The sequence below is a fragment of the Perissodus microlepis genome, chromosome 5 (genome assembly GCF_051167445.1).
Source record: "Perissodus microlepis isolate ML-2025 ecotype Zambia chromosome 5, ASM5116744v1, whole genome shotgun sequence".
NCBI classification, from domain to species: domain Eukaryota; kingdom Metazoa; phylum Chordata; class Actinopteri; order Cichliformes; family Cichlidae; genus Perissodus; species Perissodus microlepis.
The window spans coordinates 22,842,793-22,868,458 of NC_140465.1; the positions used below are offsets into that span (position 1 = coordinate 22,842,793).

General features: G+C 37.2%; 1 protein-coding gene and 1 long non-coding RNA gene across 4 annotated transcripts; one reads left to right on the forward strand and one right to left on the reverse strand.

Moving 5' to 3' along the window:
- Positions 1-84: 84 nt before the first annotated feature.
- oxtrb (oxytocin receptor b) lies at positions 85-6,351 on the reverse strand. Of its 2 annotated transcripts, XM_084928868.1 has the most exons (4): positions 6,231-6,351; positions 5,584-6,103; positions 5,009-5,045; positions 1,142-1,199 (listed from the first exon to the last, which is right to left on the reverse strand). In XM_084928868.1, the coding sequence occupies exons 2-4, from the start codon at positions 5,931-5,933 to the stop codon at positions 1,170-1,172; spliced, it is 417 nt and encodes a 138-aa protein (XP_084784994.1). In that variant the 5' UTR covers positions 5,934-6,103; positions 6,231-6,351; the 3' UTR covers positions 1,142-1,169. The 2 variants fall into 2 exon arrangements, with proteins under 2 accessions (XP_084784993.1, XP_084784994.1); XM_084928867.1 differs by having other exon boundaries at positions 85-1,199; positions 5,009-6,103.
- On the forward strand, positions 5,705-22,529 carry LOC146387334 (uncharacterized). Of its 2 annotated transcripts, none has more exons than XR_014800273.1 (3): positions 5,705-5,790; positions 6,258-6,393; positions 21,585-22,529. It is a non-coding gene; the product is annotated as an uncharacterized LOC146387334 (long non-coding RNA). The 2 variants fall into 2 exon arrangements; XR_014800272.1 differs by lacking the exon at positions 21,585-22,529 and adding an exon at positions 9,290-9,413.
- Positions 22,530-25,666: the final 3,137 nt, after the last annotated feature.

Consider the following 25,666-nt stretch of genomic DNA (forward strand, 5'->3'; position numbering starts at 1 on the left):
CACTCTTCCACTCCCACAGCTGTCAGTAACAACAGGCAGGAACAGATGTGCAGTGGCATCCACATTCACACGACAGAGATCGACTTCATTGGCACACTTTATTGTTGCAGAAATCCATGCACATCAGAATTTACTGTAGCATACACTATGTCTAAGAGAAATCTCTGTTAGATATAATATGTATAGACAGACAGGATGGCAGAAAGTGGACAGATAACTATCATTCATGACTTATGAAATTTACTGTGTGATGGTATTGGACCAATTACGTATTTGCAGATTTATTTCCACACTGATTTGAGCTTTTGAGAAAAAAAAAGTCTTTGTGTCTTATAAGTGTGAATTATGAAATTTTGGTTGGTTTGGAGGGTTCAATCTTCAGGTCAAAATTAGTATAACTTCACCCAAATCACAAATCAGAGCACTTTCCCTCTCGCAGACAGACTGTTTTTTATTTGACAGCTCTACTGCTGACACTAATGCCCCAAACCTTTTATATAATCCCCTCCTCCACCTTAAAGCTTCTCCCTGTGGAGGCTATACACTAAAATGTTTTCTTTGACAATTCACAACAAACATATATGAATAAACATAGCTGACCTTTCACATCACATATTACTTTACCTTTACACGTATTTTTTGTTGCAAAGAAAGATGAAAATGATAACAAAATCTTTTTGAATTTTACATCACATTTTGTTCAAATTCTGTACACGATATATATAAAACACCATTTGTACTGTTTTCTGTCACCAGTGGGTGCAGGGTGTCATCTGGACAGGAAGTTTACATTGTCAGTTTAGCTCGGTTCAAAATGTTACAGAAAAAATGTGCAGCAATAGCCAGCACACTGCCTCTGTAGTCAGTTAAATGGGTGAAATGGGTAGCTGCATGATTGCTAGATTACTTGATTGCACGAAGCTTGCATGCCTTTTAGCTGGCTTTTCAGTGTACCGTACTGGATGTGCGTGAGAGGCTCCTCTGACTGTTGGTGTTCTTGTTAACGTAAGTGGAGGAGCCCCTTTTGTGTCTGCACTGTTGATCACAGCTGCACAAGCACTCTGTCAGGTACCGTCGACAGCAGCAGAAGAAACACTGCATCAGGTCATGGAATAGGTGACCCGCGAAGAACATGTAAATCCACGGGTTACAGCAGCTATTGAGACTGGCTAGCAACATTGCAATGATGAAGGCCATGTCTAGGAAGACGGAGAGAAACAAGAAGATGTAAGAGGTTATTTTGAAAGACTTTTTTCTCTTCATACATTCTTCTTTTAGTCTGTTAATCCCCAGAAAAGCCACAACCAACATTGAACTGACTCTACTAACAAATATCAGCTGTGTAGCTCAACTGATCTTATCCAGATGATATTAAAAACATATGAGTGACACGCAGCGTTAAACTGGATAACATGTTTTGTCATAAACATGACCATTGGCACAATAATTTACAACCACATTGGCGTTCAGTCCTACAGATATATTTACCAAATAACACATCTGAGATAGACAAATACATACCCCAACAAATACACTGTCTTCCTGTTTTAAATTGTGTATTTTTGAAACTTTCTTTTAATACTTTAGCAGCAAATTACATTTTTTAAAGATTTTGATCATCTGTAGAAACCACCGGATGTGAGAATTATAGCTACAAACAGTGCGGAGAAGTGTTAAGAGACAAACTAACACATATCTAGTTGTCAGCTTTTCACTGCATTTGCTGACAGTGATGAAAATAAAGATGGGAAAAATACCAGACCTTGCCACCATGAATAAAATGAACAGTTTAGAAAGAAGAAGTGGGTTGATCTTTAAAAAGACTCTAAATTAGCAAGTCTTTCCCCATCACAGTAAGATGTAATCACTCAATGCTTAGGTTTGAAAGTTTGTTTATTCACAAGTTGTTCAAGCTGCACAAGGTTCTAGGAAGGGTAATGGCAATTTATTACTTGAGCCAACACTTTTAGTTTGTATTTAAATATCTGAACAACTACTTTATAGTCTAACAACTTAAACACCCTGCTTTTTCATCAAGCCCCATCATCTGATGTAATATTTTAGGATAGCATATCTAATAGTGTGGTTGATAATCTTTTAAGTCACTAAAAGTACTGGGTTGGGGTCATAAAACCCAGTAAAACCACTGGGGCCCTTTTTAATGCTTAATTTCATGTATGTATTGTAAATCTGTCAATCTGATGTACTTATTGTATACCCACATTATTCATACAGAATTATATTAGCTGACAAGCTAATGCAATTCAGACTTCCTCCTCCAAAAAACATTTTGGATCATAAAAATGAAACATGGTAGGCTGCTGGATGCCTCACAGATAGAACTTTAGGTTGCTTGACACAAATATGACGAACAGCTTTGATTAAAAGAACCTATCCTTGGTGGAAAAATACAGCTTTTTTTCTCATTCACTCAATTGATTACATTCCAATTATTAGAGCCCTGGAGCACACTGAATAAGCACATAATCTGAAAAGTGGAAAGTGGACAACTTCCAAGTCCCCCCTCTTTATCCTTAATAGGGTGAGAGATATTTAGAGCTTGCTGGCGTCGCTCCTCAAGCACTGACCCATTCTCTTCCTTGTGTTCTGACTCCCCACAGTACTTTGCTTTATTGTGAGAGGTGTGCCAACCAAATGGCCCATCAAAATTCTGAAAAGTGTTTAACAGCCTGCCCAGAGTTGTAAAATCATTTGGTGCAAGAAATCCTAGCCACTGGAAACACAGAGGGAAAAAAAACTGAAAATGACAGCATTCAACTTTTCCTTTTTATACTGGTACAATGCATTCATCACTTTCTGAAATGAAAGAAAAACATTTATCTTAACTCCTTTTCAGCATTGTGATTTACTGCTCTTTTCAGGAGAAATATAAAGGATGAGATGTCAACTTCAAAAACAGAGCTGCTGTCACTTTGTGGAAGAACAGGCTCTATATCAAAGATAAGTTTGAGGATAAAAAGTTAAGAAAACATTGCAAGAAGCCACATTCTCCTCCAGTATCAGTGAATCCTTTGGAAGTTTTACAGTGTGATGTTATGACTGAAGTGCAGGCCCTGGAAAAAAGTTCACAGGTTTCATGCTGGATCAAATGCCCTGATAAACATGACCTTCATGGAGTCTTAACCCATGTGGCATTACTTCAAAGAGACTGCAATGAGTCAGAAAATATAGAGAATCTAAATTATCTTTACTTTTGCATATAGATTTGCACAGAGATTTTCCTTGGAAAAGTATTTTTTGAAATCTAAAAGAATTTGATGTGCACAGAAACCACAAAGCCTAATTTAAATTCAATCTGTTGTCTGCCTCTCATAAAACTTCTCCAGTTCCACAAATTATACTGATGTATTAAGCCCCACTGTATTTTTGTTATGCCCTGTAAATAGTACCAGAGGCAGACCAGTCACTCACTCTTATGATTTACTTATGCAAGCATGACTATATGTCAAAGTAATTTTTTGTAACCCTCTACTGATTTATAAAATTTTTGAGCTCCTTAAGCAATGCTTTCTTACTTGTTTAAAGTTAAAAAGTATAATTACAATTAAAAAGGCTTTTTAAAATTTACCAGAATGGGAACAGTAGAGAAATGATTCTACAATAACAGTCTGCTGATAAGATAATAATGTGTGCAACACCGAAAGAGGCTTCCCCGCTGCTTGCATGACAGACAGAGACGTGGCAAAGATTTAGTCAGTGGTAGGTTTGGCAACCCTTCTCCAGTCCTTGGCTGTGTTCGTAATAAAAAAGACTGATCAATTTAAAGTGATTGCACTGTTCGTTCCCCCATTCTTCATTATTATTTGGATTTACAAATATTAAATATATGCTTAATATTAGAGTGTTAAATCCGGTAACATTGCTATCCCACTGAGTTATAAAGAAGGAAACAAGTTTTTATTGTGGCTGCTTAATGGCAAAATATATGTGTAACTTTTTTTCAATTTTTGTCCAGGTGTATTTATTGAGAAACAGATGATACTACTTGACCTGAGTAAACCAAGAAGATGAAGACAGCAAAATTTTTGAAAGTTGATATAATATATGAATGTGAGACCAATATAAATTTTCTTTATTTCTAAAGTTTTATTCTTTATTTCTAAGCCACTAAACATACTTTTTGTGTCCACAGATAATGCTTATATTGTTAAATGCTCTCTGACAAAAAATACTTCAATACTTCAAGCAATCTGGGGTCCCTAATATAACACAGCCTTCTGGGATTTTTTTTTTCTTTTTAGATATATTTTAAATGTAATTTGTGCTTGTTTGACACATTTTTGGCCTTGGTATTTATTTATTTTTTTTAATGAGAGCAACAGGAAAAGGATTATTCTGGGGGGAAAGTCTTGCCACCAAAACATTGATTGGAATCTCTGAAAGCTCTGAATGCACATTTGTGGATGTTTTTAAGATAATGCAGTTTGAATGTCTACTTTAATGGCAAACTGACAAGATTTGAGGAGTATATCTGAACAAACAGTTCAATTAAATGGATATTAGACAAAATAGCACTGGGAATTGAGACAGAAACGCTTTGATGTTCTGGTACATTTGCTCCCCTAGAGGCTCTGAGGTCTTTCTTCAAACTGATAACCACTGTGAATGTTACTCCCATCCATTTCTGTTTACTCTGGGGAAGTCTGATTTTAAACACCATTGTGTTGCCTTGAAAGAACGGCATATCTTGTGCATTCCTAAAGATATGTTGTGAGGTGGAAGAATGATTTTGGTTTGTGTGGGACACTTGTGGAACAGAATTTTTTTTCCCTATTAAGTGCTTTGGGCAAGAAAAAAAAAAAAATCAACACCATTAATCTTGGACAAAGACGACGCATTAGTCATTGTGTCACTAAGCACTTTGCCCACAATAGGAGGAAGAAAACGGCGTCATAAACCAATAAATATTGCCATTAATCAAAATGTGTAAACGCTTTAAAAAGAAAAACTGTTATGGTAAAACGAAGGCCGTTGGGTGTGCTTTTACCTTCTCTTGGTGCAGCAGGATCCCATGCCGACCACATCTGGACAAAGAAAAAAGGAGTCCAGCACACAATATAAGCAAGTACCACTACAAATGTCATTTTTACTGTGCGGATCTTAGCCTTCGAAATGAGTCTCACGCTGCTCACACGAGAAAAGGGTTGGGCGCCTTTGGAGGGCCTTGGAGTGAGAGCCAGAAAGTGCTCCCTTCTGGTTTTTAGATTGAAATTCTCCCATATTTTAAAACATATCAAACCATAGCAGATGCTTAAAATGGCCACTGGGAAAATGTAAATGCTCAAACTCATCCAAGTGATGTATGCTTTGGCACCCCAAGGCTGCACGAAGTCCCCCCAGCAGTCATACACACCATTACCAACCTCCCTAAGAGAAAATATGTAAGCTTGAGGACTGCTGAATATCAGGCTGAGCATCCAAGAGGCGATCACACAGAAACGGTCTTTTTTCTTGTGCACGGAGCGAAGTGGCTGGCAGACTGCCAAGCACCTGTCTATCGACATTAGAACCAGCATGTACGTAGACGCAAACATACCCACGACCTGGAGGTATTTCACCAACCTGCACAGCAAATCGGGTCCATAGAAGCGAAAAGTGATATCCCAGATGAGCTGAGGTAAAACCTGAAAGATTGCAACTACAAGGTCTGCGATGCTCAGGTGCTTCATGAAGTAATACATCCGAGACTGACTGTGCTTGGTGGTGTGAATAGCCCACAGGACGCACAGATTGCCTGTCAGCGCGAGAAGCAGCACAAGGACCAGAACGGTAACTTCCACTTTAGCCACTTCTTCATTTCGTTTCAGAGGGTTCACCGTGGTGTTTCCTACGTAGCTTTCATTTTCACGACTTGAGCTGCTCCATGTAAGATTGTGAGACCAACTGTACTGCTCGCGTAAAAGGTCTTCCATCGTGCGTAAAAGCGCCACTTAGGCGCAGCCAGCAGTCACATTACAAACCCAGGTTCGGGACCTCTATCAGCTGTGTTAGCTTAGTTTCCCTACGTAATTTTCTGCCAGCACACCCCGTTATTATTATTTTTTTCCCTTTCTGTTTAATAATCCGAACTCAGGACTGCAGTCTGCAGAGAGAAGGGAAAAAACATTATTATTGAAAACTCTTGGTCATTGCACTTTAATCTTTAAACTAATAAACAGTAAATTAACGAAATAACAGTATTTAAGTGATTATGTTCAAAAGGCGCTCACCCACTAAATCATCCTATCTTCTCTTAGGGATTTTGGAGCACCACTGTCCTCATCACTCGCTGCCTCCAGTTTGATGTCTGATCTACCGAAGCTCTGCTTGCTACCAGTGTCAGTAACCCCCTCCCCTCGTTTCATTTTCCTTCGAAGGAAACTGCTTACTTGGGTATGGACCTTATAGTTCTTTCTGTCTCGCTCTTCCTCCCCCATACGTTCACTTAGTGTAAGCTTTGACAATGTGAAATACTTTGAGCCAAATCATCCCAATAGCCTAAAAGCAGTGTCATTTTTGTTTCACAGTTAGTGCTTTCAGTATCTACATTATTTAAAGCGAGCTGTTGTTGGAGTCCAAAAATTCCAGTCTGGACTATAAAGGTCAATATTTTCTCAAAGATATCGTATATGGAAAAGGATGTTATCTGGATGAATGCCATTATATATGGGATTGTGATGTGGTGCTGTAATTTGGCACTTTATGCTAAGGGTCTGTCAGGTAATAGCAAAAAGCATAATAACTGTGCAAGGGAAGTGACTCACTGAATCCAATTGCACATAAAGAATGTGGGTTGATGTCATTAATACCATCAAAAGTGCCCTTCACTCTCATGCAACAGTCAAAATGAATGTAGTCATTTTGTTTAAATGTCAGATATCCTACTTTTGATTCAGACTCCATGAAATCACTCTCATCCATTTTAAAGCAGTAATTTAATGTTTTATCATTTCTTTATAGAACAACCTTGTAGCAATTCAATTCTGAAAAAAATCATTATATATTTCTGACATATTTTAGTTACTAAAAACAATAACTGTGATTTCTGTGTATGAAGGTAATCTTATTTCATTAAAATCTTTACTTTCTTTATTAAATCCAGTGTTTCTTATTTGCTTCACTGCAAACGGGTCTCTTTTATTTTGACTCGATAAGAAATATTTATTGTTCTTAATGAACATGAACATGGGAACATCAGATGTACAGTATGAAAGACATTTGTTCCTTTCAGTTTATCTTAGAATAGGTGCAGATGAACACTTGCAGGTGTTCTATTGTCTGTTATCACTCAGCTGAACTGGCCTGTCTCAATTGCCTTGTCTGTTAAATTTAATCTAACCAGACATGTTGGCAGATTTCTGTGTCTCACTCTTTTTTTCCCATTTAAGTATCAGTACATGTAACCTACATGTTTTTGCTTTTGGCTCAACCAGTAGTTGACCTAAGGCAATGATGCATAGCAACGACAATGAGCTATAACATCCTCTGTTTTCAGTGCCTGTAAATTGATACCTTGGCATAAAGCATGGAGCGCTCACACAGAGTACATGAAACATAGAAAAGAACATAAATAACTATTTCAAAATATGTAAGAAATTTACATTGCTCATTATATTAAGTACATGTACTTAATATAAGAGGCACTTAGTTCATTTATGTCTCAGGACACCTCTGAATGTATTGACCAAACTACTGTCCACGTTTAATTATTTATCCAAATAAATCTCAAGACATCTTTATGACTAACTGCTTAATATGCAATGCAGTACAGCTTTGAGTCATTGTAGGTAATGCACTGTACTACAAAGTACTGTTCTTAACCTCTTTTTGTTGAATAAAAGTCACTCACTGCACCAGACATTAGCATTTGGGCACATCCCCAAGCACTGGCACTCTACACTGTGGCGTGTCAGTGCTGCCCATAAAGCCGTCATAAAAACCGCAATACAAGCACCTACCAACATGTTGCCTTGAAAATATAAAAATATCTTATTTAGAAGTAAGAACTCAGTAATGCTTGGAAAATCTCTCAATAATAATAATACTAATGATGATGTCTCTGTTTTGGCTCCTGGCTCCTCTTTGCATAATAGGCAAAATTTAATTAGTGAGAAGGAAGCTGTAGATTAGAGGTCAAATAAGTTTTCATAATACTTGAAATGGTTTCAAATAGCAAACTCCCAGCAGTGTATGAAGTCTAATCCATTTCTTGAAGCAATAGCTTCAAGAAATAATTCCTGGCAGATTTAACCGCTAAAAAATGTTCCACCTCCTTCAGTAATTTTTAAATATTTATGTGGGGACATAAAAACGACATTAACCGGGTTCTGTCATCTCTGAACTAGTGGCCTCTACTGGTTGGGTGAGATATCTGTTAAATGGTTCTCAGGGACCTTTAGATTTTAGTGTCTTGTTGTCAGATTAAAAAAAAAAAAGCATCTGTGACATTAAAGCAAACAAATGGTTGATTATACTGACCTTAGGTCAACAACAGGGACTAAGATATAAGCAGTTAATAAGAGAACACAGAACAGATCAAAGTTTCCATTGGGGTATAAACTTAAACCCCAGACCAAACCATACTTACGTCAGACCCAAGAGGCTCACTTATTGTGACAGAAAGCTATAATTTACTTACAAGAAAATATGCCAGACCGACTCACAGAAGTAACTGTGTGTGCTCTTAGAGCAAAGGACTTTATCAGAAAAATAGTCTGCCAGTCAGTACTGAGTCAGCTTTAGCTTTTTTCCCCCCCAAAATGGCCAAGAGATTAATGCTAATAAAGTCAGCTTTGAACACAAGTTTAAATGATTTTGAACAGAACAGATCTATGACCCCACATCAGATAAGGTTATACCGTTCCCACGATGAGGACATCTGGACCCTAATCATTTGAGATTCTGAGGATATTTTCCTGAGCAAATGCACTCTTTATTTCATTAATTACAGTCTGACAGGAAAATTCTAACACTCTCTTCCTTTCCAGTTTGTAGAAAATAGTGACACATGCCAGCTGATAAAACCTGAACACACCAAACCCAGCTCTTTGTCTCAACCTGGATATGTAACATAAGTGTATTTATTAACAGCTTTTACACAAAAAGAAAAAACTAAATAAGAACACTAAATGCCGAAATAGCCATTAAAAAAACAACAACAAAAAACCCCAACCAAATATTCAACAGTCACAAAAAAATAAACGGGTAGTTTCATAAACAATAATTCAATAAAATTTCTCAACGGAAAGCTTGTTTGAATAAAAATGTTTTTAACTGCTTAACTCCTCAGTGTCACAGACCGAAAGGCTTTGAGACACATCGGACCAGGCAACCCTTTTCCCATCTTCTGCGGTCCAATTTTGGTGAGCCTAAATCAACTGTGGCCTCAGTTTCTTGTCCTTTGCTGATATGAATGGCACCTGGTGGGGTCTTATGCTGTAGGCCATCTGCATCAAGCTTCAATGTGTTCTGCATTCAGAAATGCTCTTCTGCATACCTTAGGTTGCAGCAAGTGGTTACTTTTAGTTGGATTCTTATCACGTTCATGCAGTCTGGCTATTCTCCACTGGTCTCTGAAATTAATTAGGCAAAGAGAACTGCTGCTGACTGAATATTTTCTCTTTTTCAGCCCCCAACCACAACATATTTAAAGTCACTTAAATCACTTTTCTTTTTCATTTTGATCCTTGATTTGAACTCTGGCCTGTCATCTTGACTATGTCTACATGCCTTAATGCATTGAGTTGTGCCATGTTAATCACTGATTAGATATTTTCACTCACAAGCAGTTGAACAGGTGTACCCAATGAAGTGGCAGGGGGATCTATATTTTTTTAAATAAAAAGCTTATGGGTTAAAAAGTAACTGGACAGAAACATAAAGTCAAATATAATCGACACACCCACAGACACAAGCCTACACTCTGTATATTCCCTGCTAATGGTCTCTGAGGCTTTCATTGCAGCCACCTTTGGCTCATTTTTATTTGGCAGTTTCCTTGCCATTAGTCTGATTCTCTTCAAATAAAATGCAGCTCACTTGAATTGGGACCAAGAGAGTCACTTAACTAACCAAGGGTATATGTCTGTGAAGGTTCTCAGTCATCCAGGTCATCGTAGTCAAAGGAGCTTGCAAAGAAAAGCGTCTGGACTTCTTTAAGTTACTTGAAGACGTTTCACCTCTCATCCGAGAAGCTTCTTCAGTTCTAAGGTCAAATGGTGGAGAGTCCCAGATATAAACCTAGTGGGAGGGTATACATAATGGTAAATGGCCTGTATTTGTATAGCGCTTTTACATACCTCTTCTTCCCTGAATGCTTTGGTTGTGTATTAAGGATTGTTGAATTGTTGATGCTTTTGACCTAATGGAGCAAAATGCTGCTATTTCATTCAGTCACTTCATTCAGAAATGAAATACTTAAAAACTGCTAGTGTGCCATAATGAAACTATGCCCACTGTAGATGACGCATGTTGGCTTATGAGTGGGTCATTTTTACTCCACCCACTCATCTCCATCTTTTCCTTTCTTTTGTGAGTGTTTGTCAACGATAGCCTTGCCTTTCACTGCAGGTCATGAAGTCTCCTTTTGATTGTTGTAATTTTTCCCATGTTTTTACAATCATTATCATTCTTTTTTTCTTGCATTATCCATTTTTCTAATATTGACAAGCCATTTGACCTCAATCCAAAAGACAACCCTTAAAACTCAGTCAAGTGTCACTGTATTAATTTAGATACTACTGTTGGTACACTTCCATCTCGCTGTTTACAATATGCACACTATGTACCTAGGTAGTGTATAAATATCAACTGGGTAATCTTGTTTCATGGAAAGTTGTGCACTTGTTCAAGTTGTGCAAGTGGGGGTTGTTGGAACTTAGGTGGTAAAAGAGGTCTTATATCAATCTGAAGGTTGGGAAATTGATTCCCAATTCCTCCAATCTGTATGTCAAAACATCCTTGGGCAATATTCTGAACTCAGAGTTTTCATCATCAAAGATAAGGTCTTGAATAATCAGGCTACATCTTCTAAGACAGCCTCTCTAGTTTTAAGATAAACTTAAACCTTTTCTTTTTGATAAAGCATAGATTTGGGCTGGATCAGGTAACCTTTGAACCCTAGCGTAGTTACATTGCCATTTTAAACTTGAATTTTTGACCATTAGGGATATAGGTACTTTTCCCTTGCACTTATGGAAACAAAATACTTTGTAGTACATGATTTGGGACACTGCATATGTTATAAGGGCTTCATATCCCACTCTGGTCATTCTGACAGTACTGTGCAAAAGTCTTGAATCACTCCTCTTTCTTAATATTTTGTTTTCAGTGAGCCAGATTTTCTTGTACTATTTAAAGTGGTTCTTTAAACAGTAATTGTTCTCTGGGTGAAGTGTTTTTTTGAAGATTGACTGCTTTTTTTACTCATTTTCTGTCTAGTCATTGTACCTGGCCATTTTTAGTTTGTTTAACTCAAATAACATTATGTTATGAATCATTCAAGCACAAAAAGGCACCAAACTCAAAGGATGAGCCAGTGTTGTGTCTGCACATAGCAGATCACTTACAGAAAAAGGGTTACTAACAGGCTGTCGCTAGCAGTGTGCCACTGTGAAGGTTTGGCAGTGTGGCAGGCAGGATTTGGACCCAAATGCTGGAATCAGAAGACAAGATATGAACTCAAAAGGCAGCTTTAATGCTTAACTCAAAAATACACAAAACTACAGACTGTAGCTGACAAAGTGTAGCTGGCAAACAATCCAAAAACTAGGAATTTCCGGAAAATATGGAACAAGGAAACATACTACCAAGAGAGAGGACATAACAAAGGACGGAGGGGAAACTCAGAAAATAAATACTTACAAAATGATGAGGGGGGGAGGAAACAGGTGGGAACATTAGCTGTCTGAAACTAACATGATGACTCAAAAGGAGGTCAAACTGAACACAAAGCAAAGTACAAGAGACAAAATAACATGGAATTAGCCTAACACAGAGACAGATGGTGCACTCCAATAGTCCATTTTGCTTAGGATGTTCCTAATTTAGAGAGGTGACCTTAAAGTATCTGCGTGATGGTCATAATAAGAGCTGTGTCAGTTCTCCAAATCTGAGCAAAGGAGCTTCAATACTTCCTCTATTGCTTCCTTTAATATCTGGGTAAACTGGACCGGATAAAAGGGGAGGAGAAAATGCCATCCCATAATTCATAGCAACAGAACATCTGACCATCATTGAAAACAATCGACATAATAAACAAAGCGGTGCAAATGTTAGTAAATCAGGCCCTAAATATTCCCTTTTCTTTAAAATTTCAGCCTGTGTAATGATGGATATTTTCACAGGCTGCCCTGTGTAAAAGCACATTTTGCAGATTGTCTTCGGCACAATGTGGTTTCAACATAAAACAAATGACCCAAACATTAATCATGAACTAGAAGAGGACTAGATGTGAAATGAATGCCCCAGAATCTAAACAGAAAGAACCCAACCAGAAAATGCTGATATAACAAAAATGCAAAACAACACAGAATGATACTCAAAACCTAAAGGAGTCGTGAAACCACAAAAGTCAAGACCCGGAGTCCAAGACCCGGAATAGTTGAATCTATCGAACAATTCAAACCATAACAAAGTCAGAAAGGCATATAGTATACAGTGTGTTTTTAAAAAAACATTGGAGCACAAAGGATGAAGTGACAGGTCTAGAAAAATATCTACAATAGATTAACAATATGTGAAAGTCATGTCGGCATAAAATCATTATCTGTCGTGGACTGGCCTCTGTAGAGCCCAGACCTCAATACTCCTGAAGACACCTCACAGAAGTTACCCAAAAGTTTGCCTGATAGCATTCAAGCTATGTTGAAGAATAAGGTGGCCACACCAGATATTGACTTTCAAGCTTGCTAGAATTGCACAAACTGTTTTTTCATTGCATCCTTTATTGTATTTCCATTTGTGCGTGCACCTGTTTCAATAAATAACTTCATTTTCCATTTTCCTAGCAAATAATATTTAAATAAATAAGGGTGACTCCAGACTTGTACACAGTACTGTATAAAAAGAGAGAAAAAAATCCAGTGCACTCTTGATTACACAAACATTGATCTGACATCTTTATGCATCATCAGTCATCAGTATACGTTACTGAGAGTTGGTTGAGCTAATGTAAATACTGAGACATCTTGCTGTGGTGGTGTCTGAGCACATGAGGGTCACTGCAGCAAAGGATAATAAACCAGTGTGCTGGTACAGCTGTCCTGTGGTTTCCGTGCACTCGAGCAGGTATAAACCAGCAGTCACTCTCTTGCTCCTAACCTGAAGCATGTGCGGGGTGGTGGAAGGGTCAGAAATCTCATGCAGAACTTAGTGTGACTAACACAAGGTTTGTGTGAACACTGCCAACCAAAACAAACACTGTCTGATGTGTTTTTCACTTAAATGCCTGGAATGTGTGCATTGGGGGGGTATTTTTTCACTGCTGTAAGATTGTTTTTTTAATTTACAAAAAATACAATATGCAGAGCTACCTTGTCAAAAAGTGAGTAATTTTAAAGTGACACAGAAAGATCAGTTGCTGTGGATTGTGAAATATGCATACATGACTGAATGGATAGTTTATTAAACGACTTAGTGATTCCTTTTAAGTTTTCTATATGAAAAAGCAGGTCTACACAGATTTTAAGCAAAACTGTTTTGTGTTTTTCTGAACGTGAGCAAAAGCTGAGCACTAACACATATATGACATCACTGTTTAACAATGCAAAACTGCCTGATACACAGGCCAGCACTGATAAAAGAAAATAGTAAACTTGGAGGCACATGATTCCATTAGATTAGACAATTTGGAACAGTTCTCAACATCCCTATACACACATATGGTAACACGAATAGCCCACTGATTACAGATACTTGACACATATTTGCTTTTTTGTTTTGTTATTTATAAATGAGTAATTATATTAACTAATCCATAATCACAAAGTACAGAGAGAGCATGTACAGTAAGTAGCAAACAACCAATAGAATTTATTAGTCGATTAATCAATTTTCTTCAGATGCAAAAATCCCTTTGCTTATTGAATTGTGTTGTTCAAGGCAGGAGATGTTAGTGTGGAGCACTGTAACAGTGATGTGTGCTGTCGCTCTGTTAGCTCTATGTGCGAACTGAAGTGGGTCAAACTTGGGTGGCAATGTTGCATATAACCAAAACATTCCAAAGCATTCATTATAATAGGGGTCAGAGCAAAGGGTCAGTAGATGTTGAGGCTCTCGGTTGTTGGTCTTTGTGGGTAGAGGGATGATTGTGGCCAGCTTCAGCCATAGTGGCATGAATGCCTGAGACAGTGATGATGGTGATGAAGATCTTAGTGAAGACTAAGGGCAACTGATCTGCACACTCTCTGAGGACCCTCCCTGTCACGCCATTTGATCGAGTTGCTTTCCTGGGGTTCACTGTTCTGAGTGTACAACTCACCTAGTGCTTCCGCCCCATGACACTTGAGCTGCAGCTTCCTTGGGTCTTTCCAACTCAGTGCCTCAAATATCTTTGGATTGTGGGAAGCCAGAGCCCCCAGACAAAACCCATGCAGGCCGAGGGAGGTCAGACTCCACACTGACAGGACCCAGTTGGTTGGTGGTTTTGAACTGCTGTGAAGCAAAAGTGCTAACCATCACGCCACATTGCACTGGAATTTAGCCACAAGTAATCACATTAATTGCAGTTGTGCTTTGCCTGCTACGATCTGTTAAAACATATATCAAATGTATTTTTTTCTCAGTATGGTTACAAAATCCTTGTTATTGATTTACCAGTGTGGATTCACTTCACCAAATGACTATTCCTTGTTTCCAAGGAATCTGTCTGACTGTGTGAGGCAAAGGAAGGATATGAACATTCGCAGTATGACTTCAATAATTAAACTGATATAATTGTTGTTCTCTAGCAGAGCTAGCAACAGAGTTTAACAAAAGGTAGCTGTGTGTAGGAAAATAATAATCACTTTGTTTTAGAGCCAACTGTTTCGAAAACTACTCCAGCATGTTGACACAATTTAAAGCAGCAGGGATAAAAGCCAACAGCCCAGAGAATCCATATAATAAGAGTAGACTGAATACAGCCCCTGGCATTATTCTTTGAGGATCGCGCAGAACTCGCAGCTTGTGAAGCTGAGCTCAATCAATGGAAAGTCAATGACATGCATTCAAGTGGAGGGTTTGCATGCAAGCTGCAACCTTTTGATGCTGTTCCTTTTGATTAAGTGTACCTTTTCTACAAGCTCTTACTTCTTTGATATAATTTATAAGTACAATGATTTCTTAAGCAGGTAAAGGAAGGGGGGATTTCAAATGTCTGGATGGTTTACAGAATATTGTAATTAACAGTTTCCTGTGCTGGCTTGCTTTAGTGGAGGATGCAGCCCAGATCACGTCTGTTTGTTTATTCCAGCACAGTTGGATATTGTGCCCACCCCGAGTAAATTCCTTTTAAGTTTGCGCCTAGTCAACACAGAGTTCGAGGGAGACTGACAGGGTCATGTTTACTTCAGTATTTACTTCAAAGCCGTGATTGAAACAACAATTTGAAGAAACTGTTATTATACATATGATGGCAAAAGCTATTCACAGATATGCGCCACTGATCTTTAGCTATCTTCTTCTTGACTGGTTTTATTGTGTACTGAATTCATACTTTGCTTTTCTTGCTACAGTATTAGATAAGATCAAATCACAAGACTACTCTTTCAGTCCTGTTTCACTCTTTTTTTGTGTGTGTGTTATAGTTGCTTTTGGCTATAGATTCAGGCACCACAAGTCCTTGGTTAAGTTCAGGAAAAATTCTTGGTTTGATTACAGTTTTTCTCATTCAGTTTGGTGCAGTTCTCACAGCAGAAAAAGTCATTCTCAGCCTTCTCAATGTAGTTCTCAAAACAGTTAATTGGCAATAAAGTATCTGAATTTTCGTGCCCCAGCCCCCCTCCCCTTTTAAATTCTTTCACTTCTTTCACTTTTTCACTTCCATGTAGTACATGGGGATCTGCCAGGCCCTGGAGCAGCCACCAGTCCCCTTGGAGGCCTTCCCCAAACTGCAGCTCAATTTATGTTTAAGCCATTCATCTACTAAAATGCTGTCAAACCTAAAATGAGGATGTGGGCCCAGCAACTGAAAGGATTTCTCATAACACAGAGTCACCTGTGCAAACGTCACTACAACAATTAAACCTTTTTCACTTTTCACTTTCACAAGCATGAAAAGTCAGTCAATCACTTCAACTCTGTGATGCATGTATTAATGTAGAGTAATTTTCTTTCCAGAAACCAACAAGAAATGAGAAGGATTTTATTGAAATGGTATGGTGCTGAAACGCAGAAAAGCAAAACAATACTTATTAAACTATATGGATCAGAAAAGAAAGAAAATATATACAATATGAGAACACCAGCTACTGTATAGTCCATGCTACATACATTCAGCAAACATTTTATTAGGTATGCCTGTTCCACTGGTCATTGACGTAATCCCAATATCTAATCAGCCTTTCACATCACCAGGAACTCAAAGCATTTCTGCATGTAAACATGGTCAAGACAGCCTGCTGAAGTTAAACCTGAGCATCAGAATAAGGAAAAAATGGTTGTTGATGTCGGAGGGCTGGTGTGAGTATTTGATGTACTGGGATTTTCCCGCAAAACCATTTAAAGGTTTACAGGGAAAGTTTTTAAATGAGAAAATATGCAGTAAACAGCAATTCTCTGGATGAAAATGCCTTGTTGATATCACAGGGGAATGGCCAGATTTCTTCAAGCTGATAGGAAGGCAACAATAACTCAAAAAAACACTTGTTACAAAAAAGCTGTGTAGAAGAAAACAAAACACAATACATCTGACCTTTAAGCAGATGGGCTACAGCAACAGAAGAGACTCACCAAAATTAGACAACAGAAGATTGAGAAACACTGTATGGCAATGGCGACCATAGTCACTTAATCTCAGTGCAGTGGAGCACCTTGGGATGTTCTTGAAAGGGAAATTTGGATGAGCAGCTGTGACACAAGACTGAAATTATGTATCTCTTTTTTTAAATAGAAAAAGAAAACCTCTAACAGTGTGTTACTCTATTTGCTGTTTCACTCTTTCAAAAGTAATTAGATTACCATGCATATCAGGACTGATGCCAAAGGAAACCTACATATCTCAGAGGCTTTGAGTAAATGGCAGTATTTGACAACTTGTGGAAATAATTTGGGCTCCATTAATTCAATATTTATTACAAAGTATCTCTTTGTAATAATACTATAGTATTATAAATGAACAGTGCCATTTATAATACTATATATACTGTAATTTATAAAACAATTATTTTTCACTACACAAATTAATAACATGAATACAAGTCATCACATCACTTGTGATATTTTATTTTATTGTATTTTACTACCAATGTTTTTTATTAACAGTAAAACAGTTCAGTTTATATTGTATTATTGACAATGTTTACCAAATTGTTTGCTTAGTGCATGAGAAGGGTGAGTCTGCAGACATTCAGAATACATGACACACTTTAGTGCACCCGAACTTAACCTTACATCAAGTTATTCCCAACAATTATTCTGCATTTACTGATTAAAACATGTATGAACTTTAAATTATTTACATAAAGCACGTGTGTCATGTAGTAGCAGTGTTGTGTTGTGTAATAGGCAGCTTTCTCACAGAGACCTTACATTGTGATGACATCTTGAAAATAAAACTAATTTTACCACAGACTACAAACATCAGATTTTGTTCCCATTTGGGTTTTTTCCAGTCAACAAATGTATTATTTTGGTGTACTGGAAAAAGTGGTAGCAATGATGACTGGCGATGTTTTTAATAACTACCATCTACTGAGGGAAAACTCTGATTGGTGTACTTCACTCAACTATGTTCATCAGATTTTTGCTTATTGCAGGTTTTAGTTTTGAGTAGATGGTAAACATGGGGTTTTAAACTTAAGATATGCTGAAGTTACCTACCTAGCTCAATGAACCCGAGGCAAGCTGTAGATTCAGATAACAATACGCTGAATTAAATTAAAGGGATAGTCATTATAGCTGCTGTAAGAATTGAGTGACAAGATAATATGAATGGAGACAGATCCATGAGGTATAGTTAATCTATATATACAAAAAAGCAGCAACAGAATGAGAACTGGTATCTTTTGCAAAGTTAAAAAAAAATGTCTTCTTTGCACTTTTTAAGTGATACCAGAGCCAGGTCAAGATGTGCTTAAGGTGCAAAGACACACAGTTTTGTATTCTTTTCCATAAAATGTAGAAAGGTTTTTACACAACCAGTGTGAGGAATGGGCTTAGAGCACATGCCATGGCCTTGGGCACAGCAGGAACCGCAAGAGTAGACATGTAATGTGAAAGATCCTGAAATGAAACTGAATTAGGTTGAAAATGATGTGAAGGTTCTGGATGAGTGATACAATTTATTATCTTTCCCTGACCTCATCATGGGATTTCTTGCTAGAGGCTTGGATGGGTTTTTATTTTGAAAAATCTCAAGGATAACAACTATAAAAGAAACATGTTTATACTGTTGGTTTCCAGTTAAAGTACATTTCTTTTTGTGGCAGTGGGTGTGGGTTAGAGTGAACGAGTACCAAGGGGAATAATTTTGTGGTTGCGCAATCAATAGGGACACTGACCTTCTGATATACTGTTTCTTCCTGAGTTGTTCAACAATGCAAGAAAACTTTAACAAACAACTGGATTTCTTCAAGCAAAAGTGTACATTTTCCCATTGAGCCCACACATATTATAACCACTCCAGATTGCAGTTCAGGGACAGTAATGGCACTTACTAGCAGCAACAGTAAATTTACCAAGCTACATTTTTTAACCTTGAAAAGGAAGGAAGGGATATGTTGAATGGAAGAAATCAAGGAAAGATTTCTACCTGTTATAAGCAAGGACAAGGAATTCATTTTGAGGAAAGAAAGGCAAGCACACATCACAAAAGGAGACCAGTTCATCATTCTAGTCATATTCAATATGCTGTTGTTTTCTAGGGCATAATACAGTGTTACTGTATCACCAGATAAATTTATCATCGCCAGGCCAAAAAATAAGAATAAATGAAATAAATCACATTTTTGGGGGGTATAAAGGATTTGTCAACATGTCTTTATTTCCTGTATAGCGAGTGTACTGGTGTTCCTCAGAGTGCTTGTCTTCCTATAATAAGACCAAGAAAAAATAGCAGAGGTCAGGCATAAAAGCATGAAGAGAAGCACAAAGGACCCATCAATGGTCTGACTCATACCACAAATACGTCCTATCTGGTGAACTAAGGGGGCTGGTTTAAATTTTTCTTCTCATTTTCAGCATGATCAAAGTTTTTCTGTGAGTTTTGATTGTTTTCTCAAATAGTTTAAATACCTGATAAAACATTGCTCCAATGGTGGTATTTACTGGTAATTTGCAGTTTTAAAAACACAAGAAGTTACACTAGATTTAATTTTGCTAAACAATATTTTAACACAGAACATGTTTTGGCTGTTTTGTTATACATCCTTCCAGCTTCTGGAGGTATAGAAAAACTGAAGGAACCTCAGGCTGGAGCTGGCAGATATTTCAAAGCAGCAACTTTAGAGTGTTCACCAGCTGTGAACTCATAATGAGCAAGCTTTCTTCCCTCCAGATTCTTATTTTGTCATTACGAGGTGAAAATTGGGAAAAAATGTGAGATACAGCCTCAAAAGCCCTCATTTTCCTACACCCTCATTAGTGAGTATGGATGTCATTATGATCAGAGAAATAAAAAAACAATACAGGAATGGTGGAAAACACAAAATATGTATATTGTCAACTGTGCTGTGGTGTAACACCATTGTATAGATGCACATATGGACATCTGCAAAACCTTCAGTTAGTTTGATGAAAGAGATTTATAAACTGAGCAACTTGTGAACTCGAAAAGAGACAGTGCTGCACATGTGCAACCTACTAAACACCTATTCTGGAAACGGGAGAAGCCGCCAACTGAAGAAGAACTAATATACTTTACTTTTCATGTATCTGCCTATCTTTGTAAGTAAATCCACCTGAGAATTAGCTGATAAAACCAGCTGTACTGACAACAGAACCTCTATTCTTTTTCTTTCAGTGCTTCCCAGTGCTGAACCTCTGTCTATTTTTGCCTTGCAATAGGATATTATGAGAGGGTTTACTCCGAATAACACCATAACTGAAATGGAAACAGTGAGGCAACACACTGTAAAATTAATCACCGCGATCTGTCACATAATGTGATGACAGCACATGTAGCATAGCAGAGGAAAAGTGCCTATTGTTAGAACATGTTTTCAAGATCTTAAGAACTGATTTCCCCCTAAAAATTTCTCTCTCATATTCAGCACTTAAACATTTCCCATGTATGACAAAATGACATGATATGTGTGTGCCTGTTCTAAAAGCATGCAGTTGATTTGTTTATTTATTGCTGATCCATCACTTTAAATGGATTTTTTTGCATGTATATATGTAAAATTATTATAAAACTCTCAATATGTAGTTATAAAGCAGTTGACTTAGCACAAGTACAGCAGTAAGAATGTATATGATATGAAGCACTATTTAACATGCGAAAACCTAGCAATGACTAGTCATTATAGTTCTTTTTCCTTTGTTTTTTTTTAACTGCCCCATCATTTTTTTTCTGTTAGAGGTAGAAATAAAATTTGCCCAGGAAACTGTCAAGATATGTGAATACACATGATTTTTTTTTTTAATCACATATTTAACCATCCTTAATGGTAAACTTGGTTTTGATAGAAAAGCAGGAATTCATTAATAAGAAAGACTTTACAATGTGCAGAAATGCTGTATTCAAATGATTATTCTAATGATCTTTGTTGCTCTGTGGTCTCATGTACTTGTTAGTGATTTTCTGCTCTCAAATCTCATTAAACAAAATCCAATAGGAAAGGTTTGATTTAGTCAGAGAACTTTATTGATGCTCCTACAGTAGCAACAATCTTGTCTTGTTTATTTGAGAAATATTCAAAAACAAAGTAAAAAAAACAACTTAATGAGTTTTACCTGCACACTTGGCTTTACATTGCTTGGGTTTTCTAGTGATTGCAGGGAAATTAGATTTGTTTCTCAACTAGATCTTTTAGATACCCACTGGTTTTTGCTTGTGATCAGGTTCAATTTGTATCTTCAGACATCACAAGTCTATTTACCAGCTACAGAGGTTGAGCTCCTTTCCAAAGGAGTTTGCCTTCCATTTCTTCTTGTGCTGAATCGTCCACCCAGCAGTGGTATCAGATAATTTATTACAGTTTCTGCTGTTGCCCTCCACATTATCCTCTACAGTGTTCTTCATGTTCATCGCTTCGTCATCGTTATGTGCTTTGTTGCTAGCAAAACAAATAATTGAGGCTGGGCATGCATTAGTTACTTTGTTGCATGCATAAGTATGATACTTGTTCATTCATGTAAAACTATGTTACAACTTTGACTTTATTGTTCTCTGTCAAATATTACTGTTTATTTAAATTAATTCCTTTTGTCTTTTTCCAAAAAAGCCTGACAGTGGGCCCTGCGACAGCTTGGCAACCTGTCCAGGGTGGACCATGCCTCTCGTCCTGTGGCAACTGGGGTGAGCTCCATCCCCCCGGTGACCCTGAATTTAGAAAGTTGATGGATGGATTATCTCACAGTGGCCGACTACAACAAACCAGATATGTGAATAAAAATAAACCCATGTGTGTATTTTAAAAGATAAAAATATTCACGAACAACCATATGTTTCCTCCTCTGTTTGTGTCTGTGCTTGTTTGCTTTCACGTATACGAAAACTCAATTAACAGTTCCTATTTTGAGATTAATTGGTCGAGCTTATTACATTTGCTGCACACTATGTTCCTCATTAAAGGCCTTCATCATATCATTCTTATCTGTTTCAGGAACCACTAGTCAATAATTTTGTTTCACCACTGCTTGTTCAAATTATTTTGTCTGTGCCCAAATACACTTGAGTGTAACTGTCATATTCTGAATTGAGTTGAATTTATTGTCTCATGTTGGCTATTGAAAAAAGGGAGACAGAGAATAGACATAATATTGCCAGGTGGACGAACAGTTCACTTCAGTTTATATCGCTCACAATGGACAGGCTGTTCTATCGCTGTCTGCTGGCTTAAAGTATGAATCATGGTTCCATCTTGTTAGCTTGGCTAGTATGAGCAATGCTAACACTGTTCTGACTGAAAATCATCATAATTTAATTTCAAGTTATTCATTTTAATCCAGAGTCCCACAATCATGCTGCGTTCAGTAATTTAACATTTGCAAAACATATAGATGCAATTTTTGACACAAACCCTTTAAACACAGTTCTTATAAGGTGAATCCATTTGCATGAAACTGAAGGTATACCTTTTTAAAAGTTTAGTTGGCTATTATATTATATTGCATTTATTATATGAAGCTTGGTTCTTGCACATACATGTCAACGTACAGAATAAATTAAGATGAACAACACACCCGCTTATCAGCTCTGTTTTTGATGAAAGGCTGTTGACAGTTGATCTTTATTTGTGTTTTTCTTTTTTGCTGCATTATGTCAAAGTCAGATATGATTTGATGCATGAGATAATCAAGGCCACTGAGACATTCCCACCAAGGCAACTCAGACAGTTAACGCAAAACTATTTGCTAAAGTAATGAAAGTCTCGTGTGTTATTTGTTCATGCCTGTCAAACCTCTGAGAACCACATAACAATCACCATGTCTCAAGAGATTTTATCAGTAATATCTGCTTGGCATTAGGATACAGGCTGTTTTTCTCTTGTAATTCAGTCACAACTCTTAGTTTGACATCGTTGTAGTGTCTAAATGAAGAAACACTTAATGATAGAATTGACCTTTTAAAGTCTGAACCATGAAATAATTGCCAAATAATTTTAAACGTGTCTTCTGACAAATTTATATAAAAAAGATTTTTTTTAACAAATATTAAATAAATATTACATTAAAAAAGAATACATTTGTATATATGGGATATGGAATTTGATACATGTAATAGTCTTGGTGTTGGTGGTATTCATGGATGAATCAATATTTATAATGAACTTGTAGCATTCTCTTAGGCACACTTTGGTAGTATGTTTTAGTTTTTGGTTTCCTCATGGCATTGATGCAATAAGGTGCTGCAAATCTTCCTCCCAGATTTTAGAGATTTTGCTCCCTACTGACATGATAGCATCACACAGCTGCTGCAGATTTGTCTGCTGCACCTACATGACTCAGTGTCTGTGAAGGTTCTCAGTACACCATGTCATTGTAGTCTAAGGAGCTTGGAAAGAAAAGCGTCTAGACTTCATTAAGTTTCTTTGAAGATGTTTCACCTCTCATCCAAGAAGCTTCTTGACTTGTAAGAGCAATTGGTGGAGAGTCCCAGATTTTAAGCCCCATGGGAGTGTCCCCAAGAGGGTCATGGACCCCATATTGATCCTCTACCTAATCACACGAGCCAAGGTGTGAAAATGGGTGTGGGTCACATTCAGCCAAGGTTTCAGGTGAGCTCATCACCCTATCATGTGATTTACTGAGGTCAGATGGCCCAGGGTGTGAGTGGGCATTAAGGCGTCTGAGAATGGATCTCAAAACTGGATTATAGATGACAGACAGTTGGTGTCGTAAGCCACCCCCTCTGTTCAAAGATGGTCGTTCACAGTGGACACAGATGGCTTCTTTCACTCATCTTTTAAACCATCTGTCTTCTCTGTCCAAGATGTTAACATTGGTGTCCTCAAAAGAGTGGCCTTTGTCCTTTAGATGCAGATGGACAGCCAAGTTTTGTCCCGTCGACTCTTTAGACGACATCATTCAGTCCCACCACACCACAGAGCTTCTCTCTTTGACTGAGATCTGGTAACGGTGGAGACCATTTGAGTGCAATAAACTCATTGTCATGTTCAAGAAACCATTTTAAGATGGCTGGAGCTTTGTGACATGGTATGTTATCCTGAATGTAAACATTCATGTTTCATGCAAATTCTGACCCTACCATCCAAATCTTAGTTATTAGATTGAAAAATGGGTGAGATGTGAGATGGAGCTGCTGGTAGGCAGGGTATGTAAATCCTGCCATGTCAGTCTGAATATATGTACGAACCCTTATATTCACTCACCAACTGCTTTGTTGAGACTACACAATGACATTAATAAATACACGTGTAAAAAGTGTCATTATGAATTATGAAATAGCATAAGAATAATACATGTTTTTTCTCAAGTCATCTTGTTTTTTTATAATGCATTTTTTGGTGTTTTGATGTTTTTACAGTATATATTTGTGACTGTCACAAATGCATGCACATGAATGTGGCATGTCAAATTAGTTAAATTGCACACATTTGTAAAAAGTAGTTGAAACAGATTTCATCATGCGTTTGCAATATCTTAGACATTTAACTGAACTTTTGGCCAGTTGTTTACACTACATCATTCGTATACACAGAACATGCAAATAGAAATGATTCCTCAACGTTTTCATATAGTGTTTTGATCAGACACCTTGCCTGAACTTTGTGAATTAGATCAAAGCAAAAACCTTCTTTGATTTATGTAACTTCCCTCAGTTAATATGCAACCTTTCACCAAAAAGCAACTTGCAAGATATTTTTAGTGCTGATATGATGTATTTCACTGAGACTCTCCCCAGCACACTATTGGTTATTTCATAAACCAAACAAATATAATCAGTTTTTCCAGTTCTTTGTCTTTTGTTCTAAGCACATAAATATGGATACTAAACAGCTCTCCAAAGCCCTTTAGCTAATCACTGCCACACTGCAAGGAAACATCTAAATATGGCAAGCCTTGTCTCAATACATATTTACTTTTTTTTTTCATCCGAAATAGGAGAACATTTCATTTTTAAGTTGATTAATTAACAGTTCTCTTCTGCAGCATTTGGCTCAGCATCAAGCGGTTCATTTTTAAAAGTTAAACAATGCTATATATATTCTACACAAACCTTTAACTATAATGTTTTAAAATTGCTCTTACAGATCAGCACTGAACAACATAAATGGAACTTTAGTTAGGTTTATTCAAATTACATCATCCTGTATTCTGCTGAAGCCACTGTTTACATAATTGGATGTGTTTGGAGAAACAGAGAAATATAGAAAATTATGTAACATTTATGCATTCACAGATTTTAAATATTTACAAATTGATTACGGGCAAATGATTTACAAGGATTACCATTGTAAGTTATTCAGCTTTGATGCCTCAGATCTCATTATTCCTGTGAAATGCATGGGTATCCTCTTGAACCACATTTCCATTTGACCAGCTTAACAGAGTCCAGCGTATTCAGTATTTCTCACCATGATCACAGAAGCGTGAAAAAAAGGTAAATGGCTTTTTACTCCTCTGAAGACATTACTTTATGCTCATTTTAAAAAAGCTATATAAGAGCAAAAGGCTCTCACCTGCTACACTTGATTTAATGCAGCAGACAACAAAGAATTTGGATCAGCATTACAGCAAATTCTTTTCTTTTTATATGGTTAATAAAAAAATAGAATTATAACAGTGTACTGTCAACTTTTCAGAAGCTTGGCTACTGTTCTTTATCCAAACTTACATAAGG